The 13307-nt window shown below is 43.0% G+C and overlaps 1 protein-coding gene across 5 annotated transcripts in view; it reads right to left on the reverse strand.

The window, feature by feature from the left end:
* Positions 1–13307, reverse strand: part of LOC140741739 (semaphorin-3A-like) — a 232579-nt gene that overhangs the window by 42841 nt on the left and 176431 nt on the right. For all 5 annotated transcript variants that reach the window (XM_073072064.1, XM_073072068.1, XM_073072066.1 and 2 more), the window contains exons 5-7: positions 11816–11935; positions 8230–8323; positions 3259–3378 (exon numbers count right to left, since the gene is read on the reverse strand). In XM_073072064.1, the coding sequence (XP_072928165.1) occupies positions 3259–3378; positions 8230–8323; positions 11816–11935 (334 nt within the window). The remainder of the gene's footprint in view (positions 1–3258; positions 3379–8229; positions 8324–11815; positions 11936–13307) is intronic.

Here is a 13307-nt window from a genome sequence, read left to right on the forward strand (position 1 = left end):
ACTACATGTCATCTCTGAAGCTTCTTTCCTGTAGCTATCCAGCTTCTCCATAAAACTCACTGACGTTAATACCCTAACTGTTGCTGCACAACAACCGTTAAATGGTCCTTCCTGCTCTCCTTGGTCTGTTGATTTAATTACCAACAGCAAATTATATGTTTGCATTTATTTAAGTTTGATTATTGATGTCTGCATGTGACCAATCTGCTAATTGTTGATTGCTCGTGGCTGTTTGCAGTTTTGCCTTGTAAATTGTGGGTTGCTATTGTGTTGCCTGTTATGGTATTGTCCTGTGTTTTATGTTTGGCACCGAACCACAATTAATTCTAGTATGTTTCACATATTGGCAATGAAGTGATTCTGATTCTGAAACCCAGGCCTATACCTGAGTGCAGGACTAAAGGATGTCACAGCATCATGAGTGTTAACTTTAAACTGAAAATCTGTCTGCTTCTACAAATGGTCCCAAAAGAGAAGGGAATGGGAATTATCCCCAGCATCTCACTAACCTTTCCCCTTCAGTCCACATGACTAAAACAGATAAAATGGTTAGTCAAGCACATTTGCTCCATCTGCCAATAACAGGCAGGTTCTCCCAGTGGCCATCCATTTGAATGTGACTTCCCATTTTGATGCATTGGTCCATGGCCTCTTCTAGTACCACGATGAGGCCATACTTAGGTTTGAGGAGCAACACCTCATATCCTGTCCGGGAGCCTCCAACCTGATGGCATGAACGTCAGTTTCTCTAACTTCCAGGAATTTCTTCCCCTTCTCCCTTCTCTCTTTTTCCATTCAACATTCTGGATCCACTCTTAGCCCTTCTCTTTTCCTCACCTGCCCATTTCCTCCCTATGGCGCCCCTCTTCCTTCCATTTCTTCTATGGTCAACTAGTTTTTGATCATAGTCCATTTTCTTCAGCTTCCTACCTCTTCCACCTATCACCTCACAGTTTCTTCAAACCCTTCCCTCACCTGGTTTCACCTATCACCCGCCAGTTTGTACGCCTCCTTCCCCCCACTTTCTTACTCTGGCTTCTTCCTGCTTCCTCTCCTGTCCAGATGAAGGGTCTCAGCCTGAAACTGTGAGTGTTTATTCCTCTGCATGGATGCTGCCTGACTTGCTGAGTTCCTCCAGCGTTTTGTGTGCGTTGCTCAAGATTTCCAAAATCTGCAGAACCTCTTGTGCTTATAAAGTGATTAGTTATCACTTTGCTGCTTGTGGGATCTTACTGTGTGCAGATCTACTGTTTTTCCATATTGCAATTCAAATGTATTCCACCTCCTTGTAATGACTGTTAAGAAAGCCAGACACACAGAAGTCTTGTAAAGCCCCTGAAATACATTAAACATCCTGAAGGGGGTGCAACAAGCAATGGATTGAAAGCCAAACAGGAACTTGAGCTGCACGAGTGAATCTGCAGATGCTGGAAATAAATAAAAACACAAAATGCTGGCAGAACTCAGCAGGCCAGACAGCATCTATGGGAGGAGGTAGTGACGACGTTTTGGGCCGAAACCCTTCTGTCTATGTTCCTCTGACTCTCTCTCACCCTTTCAGCTGTCGGTTCATTCCTCTCCAACCCCTACTGGCCTTCTCCCACCGTTCTTCCCCCCCAATATTCTTTCCCTCTTCTTTTCACTCCTCTCTAGTTGTTCGTTTTCTCTTTCTCTCTCTCTCTTCAACATTCTCTTTTGCCCTTCTCTTTTTCATCCTCATCTTCCTTTCTACATTGTGTCCCAGCCTCTTTCACTCTCCTGTTTTCAGCTACTCTCCATCTCTATCTCCTCAGCTCTCTTTTCCCTCACTCTGCCTCCCTCTCCCATTCTCTATGTCACTGCCTGCTCACCCTCTCTTGCTCCAGTCCAGATCTTTTCTTCCTCTGCTCACTGCCTGCTCAAGAGATTTTCTCTCCCTTTTCCACGTTAGCTCGTTGCTCAACACTTGGAAGTAGCTGGCGGCACGTGCTACCTGAGGGTCCCTGGCCAGTTTTTCACCACAGAAATAATTTGAAGATTGTTAAAGCACTGGCTCTCCGACACACACTCCCTGTCAGCTGGCTCTCTAATAGTGACAAGAAACTGTCAGAGCCAAGAAGTACCACAGATTGAGAGAGAAAAAAACAACCCTCCAGAATTAATCAAATCACAAACAAGAGAAAATCTGCAGATGCTGGAAATTTGAGCAGCACACATAAAATGCTGGAGGAATTCAGCAGCCAGGCAGCATCTACGGAAAAAAGTACAGTTGACATTTTGGGCTGAATTGCCTCTGGCTGCGCATTCCATGTACGGGCCATCCTCTGAGTGAAAAGTTTAAAACAAGGAACAGGATAAAAAAACATAAATTTCTAGGCCAGGGGGAGAGAGATGTGAGAATATGTGTTGTAGAATATTGCCCATTTTGTTTGTTCCTTCAAAACTCAACAACGGTGCCTGAAGCCCCACTGGGTATTTTTTTTAGCCCGAGATCAGTGGTGTCATAGAGTAATACAGCACGGAAACAGGTCCTTCGGCCCGACTGGCCCATGCTGAACAAGATGACCAGCCAAGCTAGTCCCATTTGCCAGTCATGGGCCCATATTCTTCGAAGCATTTCCCTATCCCCGTACCTCTCCAAGACTCTTTTAAAAGTTGTTTATTGTACCAACCTCTACCACTTCCTCTGGAAGCTCATACCATATATGCACCACCTCTGTGTAAACAAAAAGCTGCCTCTCAAATTCCAATGAAATCTTCCTCCCCTCCCCCTCACCTTAACTCCACGGCCTCTTACAGAAAAATTTCATTGCTATCTTTCCCGTAGTAGACGACCAGCACAGCACATGGTAGTCCAAATTCAGCCTCACCAACATCTTATGCAACTTCAACATAACATCTCCTGTACTCAATGCCCCATTTGTGGACACAGGTCTGAACTTTGTGCCTTTTTCCTCTCAGCTTGGGTGCGAGCGGAACTAAAGGTCATAAGTTTAGGGTGAAAATCGAAGTACTTAAGGAGAACCTCTGGGGGAGCTTTCTCACTCAAAGGGTGGCGCAAGTTTGGAATGGGCTGATTGTGAAAGTGGTGGATGTGGGTTCAACTGCACCTTTGAAGAGATGTTTGGATAAGTACATGGATGGGAGGGATTTGGAGGGCTGTGGTCCAGGTGCAGGTAAATGTGACCAGGCAGAAGATGAGGCTGGCATGGGCTAGATGGGCCCAAGGGCCTGCTTCTGTGCTGTACTCTTCTGTGATCCTATGGCATCAGGACCTACCATTCAGCCACCGTGAGTCGTGCTGCTCAGTCCGAATGGAATGCCGGTGACCGAGGCTACGGAAGATGGTGAAGTCACGGCCCATCAGGTCAGTGGCGACACCGGAGTAGAGCTCCTCACCTGGGCAAATCAATAGAAAGCAACAGTTAGACCAAAAGACATTCGGCCATTCATCGCATCGAGTTTCCTCCATCATTCAATTATGCCTGATTTATTATCCCTCTCAACTCCATTCTCTAGCCTTCTCCCCATAACCTTTGATGCCCTTTACAATCAAGAATGGCCCTCCTTCAAGTCAAGTCAAGTCACTTTTTATTGTCATTTTGACCATAACTGCTGGTACAGTACACAGTAAAAACGAAACATTTTTCAGGACCATGGTGTCAATCAGCACCACCCTTTCCCAATCACCACCGCCCAGTGCCAGTAACGTTCACCATTTGTCAAGGCAACCCGCTTGCTGACCAGGCTTTCTCCAGAGACCACTTCCTTTCATCCAGCTTCCCATTCCAAAATTCAGATATCTCCTCTGTAGGATCATCTGTGCTTCATGCAGAAAAGGCACCTGCCTCCTCCCACTCATGGTAAAGCACAATGCAAGCGCCCACACATGAGACATTGGATGCCACCTGTAGATAGTTTTCAATCCTCACACTCCTAGCATCTTTTTAACATGTGCCCTGTGACTACCCTGGAAGTAAAGGCCAGTTGCAGGGCAAAGAACAAGAAATGTAAACTGATCCAACCTATGATTATCTCAGCTGGTCTCACCTTATCAGAGATATTTCTCTTTGTTCTACTCATTTCTCCTTCACCTCCTCTGCTGCTCCAAACTAACTGGTTTTCTCTCTTTACCAGCTCTGGAGCCTGTATCTAAATTCCCTACCATTTCCCTTTCCAGACATGCTGTCTGTCTGGCTACCCAGTCTTCTCTGATTCTACCTCAGATTGACAGAATCTGCAAGTTTCAGCTTTCATTATTTATTTATTTAGTAACACAGCCCAGAGGAGGCTCTTCCAACCCTTCGAGTTCTGCCACTCCAGCAACTGCGATGACCAATTAACCAATTAACCGATAGGTCTTTGGATTGTGGGAAGAAACTGGAGCACTCGGGGAAAAACCACGCAGTACACGGAGAGAACTCATAAACTCCTCACAGAACTGTGCCGGAATTGAACTCTGAACTTCAGAACACCCCAAGCGATAACAGTGTCGTGCTAACCTCTATGCTTCTGTGGCTGCCCATTTCTTTAAAGAGCAACAAGGTGAGAGGTGAATTGATAGAGAAGAACAAAATGCTACAAGACATAGATAGAGTGAGCAGCCAGAGACATTTTCCCAGACCAGAAATGGCTAATTCAAGGGGGCATAACTTTAGGGTGTTTGGAGGAAAGTATGGGGGTGTGCGGTTGGAGGGAGATTTTCACACAGAGTGATAGGGATGGTGGCAGAGGCAGATTAATATGGATATTTAAGAGGATCTTAGAAAGATGCCTGGATGAAAGAACAATGGAACGCAATGTGGAAGGGAAGGATTAGATTGATCTTGGAATAGGTTAAAAGGTTGACACAATGTTGCAGGATGAAGGAACTGTGCTGTGCAGTTCAATGTTCTATGCTAACAAGGAAAGCTATTTCTCAAGTTCCTTTGAATACAGTGGATTCCAAGAAACTTGGGAAAGAGCTTTCCTTGCTCTTTAGAATCCTCTGTAGTCTTGGATATACTGTGGAGCAGAGTTCCCAACCAGGGTCCATGGACCCCCTGCATGAAGAGGATTCTAAGAAACAAGAAAAGCAGTTTCCCAGAAGGAAACAGCTTTCCTTGTTGGCTCATGTAGTCTATACCAACTCAAAGAACAATCTCATTCCCTCAGTACTATCTAACGCCTCTAAGATCCACCCTCAGGGAGTCAAAGTCAAGTTTTTTGTCACATGCAGTTGTACACGTATGCACAGCTGCAAGGAAAAACTTACTGGTGGCAGCATCAGATATGCTGCATTCCGATTTTGGAAGCTAATCTGAACTCCCTTCACAAATGGATGTAACTACATTTGTATGCCATGACTTGGAACAAGAACAGGGTAGATAATCCCCAGTGTCAGAACCAATATTTAATTCTAAACCAACATCCTTTGGTTTCAGCTCCAAAGCACAAACCGCCCGTTTTCTGTGTTTTCTACATTTCAACTATGCTTCAGAACCACTTTGTGCTCTTTAACACGTGAAGATTGGACTGTGTGATAGGCTCAACAAAAATGTAAACTCTTCTTTGTTTAACACATTGCCAAATGTTTGGTAAGGGATGCCAAAGAACTGCTAGATTGGCATTTTAATCCTTCTGGAACGTCATCACTCTGTGATGGTCAGCCTAACTGTCAACAATTTTTTCAAGCAGAGTGTGCGGGTGCCTGGAATGCACTGCATGGAGTGATGGTCGTGCTGGGACCTTTAAGAGACACTTAGATAAGCACATGCATAACCTAACCCTCTGATTGCTCTTTTTGGTGCCTTAGGGATATACATTTGAGTCCGGCTAAAAGTCGAACATTATCTTTTGCTTCTCTTTTGGCTAGACGTTAAATTCTTCTTAGGTGGAGAGATGCTGCCCCACCCACTCATGCTCAATGGCTTAATGATATTATGTCCTGTTTAGACCTTGAAAAAAGTCACCACTCACTTCTCAACTCGGACATAAAGTTTCATAAGGAGTGGGGACCTTTTCTTGAATATTTTCATAACTTCTCTTTAGACTAAGTTTTTTTTTCCAGTCCCTTACTTTCAGCTTTCTTTTTCCTTGGTAGTAGGCATCATTATCTTTTGTTCTTATTTTCATTTACAGTTTTGGGGGTTTGAATGCTCTGATTTATATTTCCTACATCTTGTAGTGGTTGGTCTGGAGTTTTTTTTTCCCTGTGGGGGGGGGGGTGGGGTGGATACTAACTTTACATGACTTTATTTTGGGTGCTTTTTCACCATTATTTTGAACCATATTATTATTGTATGTTTATCTTGCACTGTATTAATCTCTTAATTTGTAGTTGGGTTTTTGTCGTAGCAATTGTAGAAATGCATAAAAAAATCAATTTAAAAAAAGATAAGCACATGCATGTGACAGAAATGGAAGAATATGGACATTCTGTAGGCTGAAGAGATTAATGGGCCATTTGATTACTAATTTAATTAGTGGCACAACATTGTGTGCGGGCTGATGGCCTGCTTTAGTTGTTATGTTTTATAACCAGAACACTAAACTGATTCTTAGGAAGACAAGGGAGTCTGGGAATGCAGGTCCAACTTCGTGTTTACTTTTAAAATGGCGCACACGCATCAGGTGGTATGGTGATGGCGTATGCAATTCACGCATTTCACGTATCCATACATATAACCCGTGAAGAATTATTTAAATGAACAAGAATGCTTAGTCACCATATATATACAAGATTGCTCAAATATTACTTAAATATTAAATACACAACGTCTGTGTTGTACTGTTCTGTATTCTGTGTTCTGTTGTTGTGAGTCAGAATGATTGACAGTCCAATAGAGAACAGAGATATATTTCCAAAACCAATATACTGAGGAATCAATGAATAAAAAAGACTAGTTTAGATCTGGTGTTGTGCAATGAGAATAAGTTATTTAATAATCTGGTAAGTGATGGTCTTTTACTGAAAGTTTATATAAAAGCTGAAAGCAACTTAATTCAATCTAAAACAAGGGTCTCAGATCTAAGTGCACTGCCGGAGGGAAGCTTTAAGTCAACAGTTGCTGTTTTCTAGCCAAGTATTTTCATTTATTACTTTCCCCATCAATGCCTTGTTCCTGATTTGTTAAATCTAGAAATATTCATAGTCCACAGATATAAGTAAGTATAAATGTAAACAAGCAAAACTGGGCAGGAGAAGTAGTTCAATCACTGGTTTAAAAGAAAAGGGGTTAAGAAAAAATAATAGATCAAAGGGAAAGTCTTACAACCTGTAACAGTCTGTAAATTGGGAATATTTTAGAATTCGACAAAGTTGAAACCAGGCATTCAAGAGGAAAGTGAAAAAATGAGAATAATCCAGTTCGAAGCATGTAACGTGACTGTAGTAGCTGTTAAGGACGTACAAAACTGAACAGGTTAGGAAGTTTTAACATGGTGCCCTTACAGACTAATCCAGGGCAATTTATATTGGGGAACATGGAAATGGTTAAAAAACCGAACGGATACATTGTGTCGGCATTCACAGAAAACAGAAAAATATAATGCTGGAAATGGTGATGAACAACAGACCTAGAGTAACAAGAAAGCTGAAAGAAATCATATTGTGTTGTAGAACTTAATGGGATTGAATACTGAGAAACGGAGCTGACGATCCACATCCCATGATTCTGAGAGAGGTGGCTAAGGGGAGAGTAGAGGCATCTTCCAAAGTTGCAAAGATTCCACAATGGTTCCTTCATTAAAGACGAAAGCAAATTAAGGCACATAGTCGAGATGGAGATTGACATAGAGAGTATTCTCTTCCCCCCCCCCCCCCCACCCCACCGCATGGGCAGAAGAAACAAAGGTATGAAGGCACATACCACCAGGCTCAAGGACATCTTCTATCCCACTTTTTAAAACAATGCCAAGCAGCTGTCCAATTCCGTCTATATAAATGTTTCCCTGGTATGAAAAGATGGACCCTTGACCTCATAATCTTCATGACTGTCACTCTGCCACTGACTGTCCACCTATACTGCACTTTCTCTGTAGCTGTCACACTTTATTCTACATTCTGCTATTGCTTGACAGGGTACTAACTTAATGCACTGTTGTAATGAACTAATCTGTATGGACGGTATGAAAGACTTGCTTTGACCTCAGTAGATGTGACAATTATAAACTAATTTACCAGTTTAATCCATGAACCTCGTTGGCTTATCTGTACGCCCATGGAATCTCAGCTCTCAATGCTGGTCCATACCATCTCCATACACTCACCTATCAAAATGGAGGTGGAGAGGTGCTTGGCATCGTAAGGACTCCTTCCTTTTCCATCTTCAATTTGATTGAAGTCAATCCTGAACTGGTGCTCCTACAGCAAGATAAGGGAATGGAAGTTAATGCAATGCAGTGAAGGACATTCAATCAAAGCGTTTTCCATTTACTTGTTTTGCAAAAAGGGAGAGTGCAGAGCAGCATCAATAAATAAGCAATAATTATTGAGAACATGAGACGAAGAGTTTCTTAAAGAGAGTCCATTGGTTGTGGGAACAATTCAGTGAAAGAGAGAGAGAGACAGAATGAAATTATCCCTACTGATTCAAGAGCCTGATGGTTGAGGGTAATAACTGCTCCTGAGCCTGGTGGTGTGGGTCCTGAGGCTCCTATACATCCTTCGAGAAGAGAACATGGTCTGGGTGGTGGGGTTTCTTGATGATGGCTGCTTCTTTCCTATTTCTCATGTTCACTCCATGTAGATGTGCTCAAAGGTGGTGGTGGGGGGAAGGATTTATCTGTGATGGACTGGGTTGCATCCATTACTCTTTGTGGGATTTTCCTTTCAAGGGAATTGGTGTTTCCAATGAGTGCACATGAAGAGTATGTGGAGAGTCAGGACCAGAGGGCACAGCTTCAGAATAGATAGATGTCCCTTTAGAACAGAGATGAGGAGGAAATTCTTTGGCCTGAGCATGGTGAATCTGTGGAATTCATGGCCACAGATGGCTGTGGAGGCCAAGTCATTAGGTATATTTAAAGTGGAGTTTGATAGGTTATTGATTAGTAAGTGTGTCAAAGGTTACATGGAGAAGGCCGAAGAATGGGGTTAAGATGGGTAATAAATCAGCCATGATAGAATGGCAGAGCAGACTTAATATACTAAATGGACTGATTCTGCTCCTTTGTCTTATGCGCTTGTGATTCAGCCTTCCAGGAGTAGGAATGAAATCCCGCAGGAAATCCCAAGCACGTTCCAGCCACGCACTTAAAACACAGTCCAGACAGATTGCAGGAACCAATTTACACTGGTGTGACATGTCCACTTAAACCAAAACAAATTCTCAAAAAAAAAAGTCCTCATTAAGATTCTGCTTGCCAGAGCTTGCCATGCAAGGAGGCTTCTTACATGGTCTAGATTGGCAAAGTCTTGAGGAAGACAGCCATCTGTAGCCACAGCCTCAGGGCGAAAGGATGTTCCTTTAAAACTGAGATGAGCAGCAACTTCTTCAGCCAGTTGCTGACGAATCCGTTTTTTTGTTGTTGTCACAGAGCGTGGTGGAGTCTAAGCCTCCGGGAATATTTAAGGCAGAGATTGCCAGCTTCTTGATTGGTAGAGGGGATAAAGGTTACAGGAAGAAGTCAGGAGCTGGGGCTGAGAACAGAAATAAAAATCTGTCATGATTGAATGGTAGAACAGACTCAATGGGCTGAATGACCTAATTCTTCTATACATTATGATCTTATGACACGGTGGGCCAAGGGACCCGTTGCTCTGCTCTACGACTTTGTGACCCTAAAGAAAACACTCAATGGGTCAGGTAGCACGTGTGGAAAGAGAAACAGAGCCCAATGGTTCTGCTGGTGAAGTGCTGGGCACTGCTGGGGGTGGGAATGGGACTGAGTTTGGCTAGGATTGGCTCCCACAGCTTCGGCCAGATGATGATACATATAACATGAAATAGACTCTGAAACTAATCTTCAACGCTGATAATTACTGCCAATTTTTTCTGATAGTGTTTGAAGTTTAAACAAGATCTTTGGTTATTTTTGGCTGTTTGTCCGCTGCACTTTGAAACATCTGGCATGCCTCTGAAAGAGAATATCAGGGGCTCAAGCATCATATGCCGAAGTTTCAGGCATGTAATCCCTCTCCCACGGAGGAAGATTTCAGTATTTAGACATAAGACTATACGACATAGGAGCCGAATTAGACCATTTGGCACATTATGTCTGCTTTGCCATTCCTGCCGTGGCCGATTTATTATTCCTCTCAACCCCAATCTCCGAGTAACCGTAAAGCCCTGACTAATCACGAACCTCCCAACCTTCAGTATAAATATGCCCAATGATTTAGCCTCTGTTTGTGGCAATGATTCATCACCCTCTGGCTAAGGAAATTTCTTTTCTTCGCTGTTCTAAATGGACGTCCTTCAATGATAATTTCAGTGCTGTGATAAGTGATGATGCCCATGCCGGTTCAGGAGCCCGATGGTTTGAAGGGCAGTAACAGTTCCTGAACCTGCTGAGTGGGACCTGAAAGCTCCTTCCTGATGGTAGCAGCAAGAAGAGAGCACGTCCTGGATGGTGGGCGTCCTTGATGATGGATGCTGCTTTCCTGTGGCTGCGCTCCTGGTAGATATGCTCAATGATCTGTAACCTTAGTGACTTTCTCTCATATCTCTGATTTGCAAAAACCCCTCAGTCTTGGGTTTAAAATTATAATTGCAGTTTGCTGAGCAGAGTTTCCACCGTTATTTGAGTATGGAAATGTTCTCCAAATTCACTCCAAAATGCCTTGCTCTCATTCTGAGTCTAAACCAAAATAACGTAAACCAGTTCTGGTATTGACAGAAGATTTCCTATCTGGGTGGTACTACTTTGGTGGTAAAATGAAGCCATCATCCTGGAAATATGTGGCAGCCATGTTTTGTTTGCTTGGTGTGATGCTGCCTTGTCAGAAGATTGTCATGGGGGAGTTGCAATTGTAAGACCATAAGACATAGCTGCACAATTAGGCCATTCAGTCCATCGAGTCTGTTTCACCATTCTAACATGGCTGATTTATTATCTCTCTCAACCCTATTCTTCGGCCTTCTCCCTGTAACTCTTTATGTCCTTACTGATCAAGAACCTGTCGACCTGCACTTTAAATATACTCACATGACTGGCCTTCACAGCCACCTATGGCAATGAATTCCACTGATTCAACACCCTTTGGCTAAAGAAATTCTCCCTCACCTCTGTTCCACAGGGACGTCCTTCTATTCTGAGGTTGTAACCTCTGGTCATTGACTCCCCCACTATAGGAAGCACCCTCTCCACAATATCCAAAAGGTTTCGATGAGATCCTCCCTCGTTCTTCTAAGCTTCAGCAAGTACAGGTCCAGAGCTGCCAAATGCTCTTCATATGTTAACCTTTTCATTCCTGTGATAATTCTCGAGAACTTCTTTTGAACCCTCTCTAATGTCAGCACATCCTTTCTTGGACAAGGGGCCCAAAACTGCTCACAATACTCCAAGTGCAGTCTGACCAATGCCTTATAAAGCCTCAGATTTACGTCCTTGCTTTTATATTCTGGTCTTCTCAAAATGAAAGTCCTTAGAACTTACCCCCTCACCTTAAATGAATATCCCCTGACATTAAACCTTTCATTGTCCCTCCCCACATAAAACTCATAGTACTATGTCACCAATCTGCATGGAAAACATAAGAGAAAAGGCCGTATAATCACAGAGATACAAGAAGAAAACAAGCAAAAGATCTCACATCACAGGGGAAACCTGCCAAGAGGCTCAGAGCATAGAAAGCCCTCTCCTGCTCAGCCAAGGTCATTGTACTGGGAAGCCGGCAGAGGAGAGTACTTACATCAAACTTGCTCCCGACCTCCACGTATGCACAGACGGGGTGGAAAGCTCCAGTGCCACAGGTATACAGGTGGGTCCTGTTGAACTGATGCAGGACTTTGATGAAGTTGGCACAGTCTGCCTACAACAGAAGGAATACAGGCATCAGGCAACGGTTAAGAACTAGGAGCAGTAATAAGTTATATGGTCTCGAGCCTTTTCCATCATCCTATCAGATCAGTATTCATATTCTACAGCACAGAACCAGGCCCTTCAGCCCATCTAGCCCATGCTGATCTGATCTTCTGCTGACTCCCATCTACCTGCACCTGGACCATAGCCCTCCATACCCCTTTCATCCATGTACCTTTCCAAACATTTCTTAAATATCACAATTGAATCTGCATCTACCGCTTCCACTGGCAGCTCATCCACCATCCTCTAAGTGAAGAAGCACCCCCGCCAATTCTCTTTAATTATTTAATCTTTCACTCTAAACTCACAACTTCTAGTTCTAGTCTCACCCAACCTGAGGGGGAGAGAAAAGCCTGCTTACATTTACCCTCATAACTCTGTATACCACTATCAAATCTCTCTTCATCCTTCTATGTTCCAGGGAGTAAAACTCTAACTTACTCAACCAACTTAGGTCCTCAAGTCCCAGCAACATCCTCGTGAATTATCTCTGCAATCTTTCAATCTTGTGGTGAAAAATTCTATTGACCTTATACAACCCAGAAGGACAGCTCGGTGCATCATCGCAGCAATATCCATTGGAAAGATATTCCCAAATCCACAAACTTTTGCAGCAATTCCCCCATGCACACCCAATATTTCCTCCAAACTCCAAGAGATAATATTCAATTCACAGCTGCAAAGCTCTAAACTCAAAAAGAGGTTTTATGCCCTACCTGATACAGGTATCTCAGGGTACTGCACTACAGGGAAGTTATACTGTATCAATCTACACTTCAAGGAATAGTTTACTTTTTTGTCTTGTCTCTGCAGCAGGGTCTAGACGCCAATACCCACTACTTGAGTGGTGGGCCACCTCCCACCAAGGAGGAGATAACAGTTTGGACACAGTTTATTTTAGTTTTAATGATACATGCTTAATTTTGGACAAATAGTTATTAACACACATTTCACACTCACAGAAGATTTCTAATGTATAAAAGATTTCCAAATTAGAAAATATTTATAAACTACAAAGAATTTCCAAACACAAGGATAATTCTTACAAACTAAAAGAGTTGCATATAAACAAATCGTCCACTGCAGTAACTGAAGGTTTAGGAATGAATTCTAGTTCTACTTTCTTTCATTCTCCTTATCATTACCATAATCCACAATGCTTCCTAATACTTATACAGTTCTGCTACTAATTGACAGCATCAGCAGAGATATTTTTCAAATATCTTTGCTGGAACCAAGTAATTCACACATGTGGTCTAAAAGCCTGTGGGGACAGAGATTCTGGACATCCATCCGTAAGGGCTGACTCTCTGAGTACA

This window comes from Hemitrygon akajei, chromosome 19, assembly GCF_048418815.1.
Source record: "Hemitrygon akajei chromosome 19, sHemAka1.3, whole genome shotgun sequence".
In the NCBI taxonomy this organism is placed as follows: domain Eukaryota; kingdom Metazoa; phylum Chordata; class Chondrichthyes; order Myliobatiformes; family Dasyatidae; genus Hemitrygon; species Hemitrygon akajei.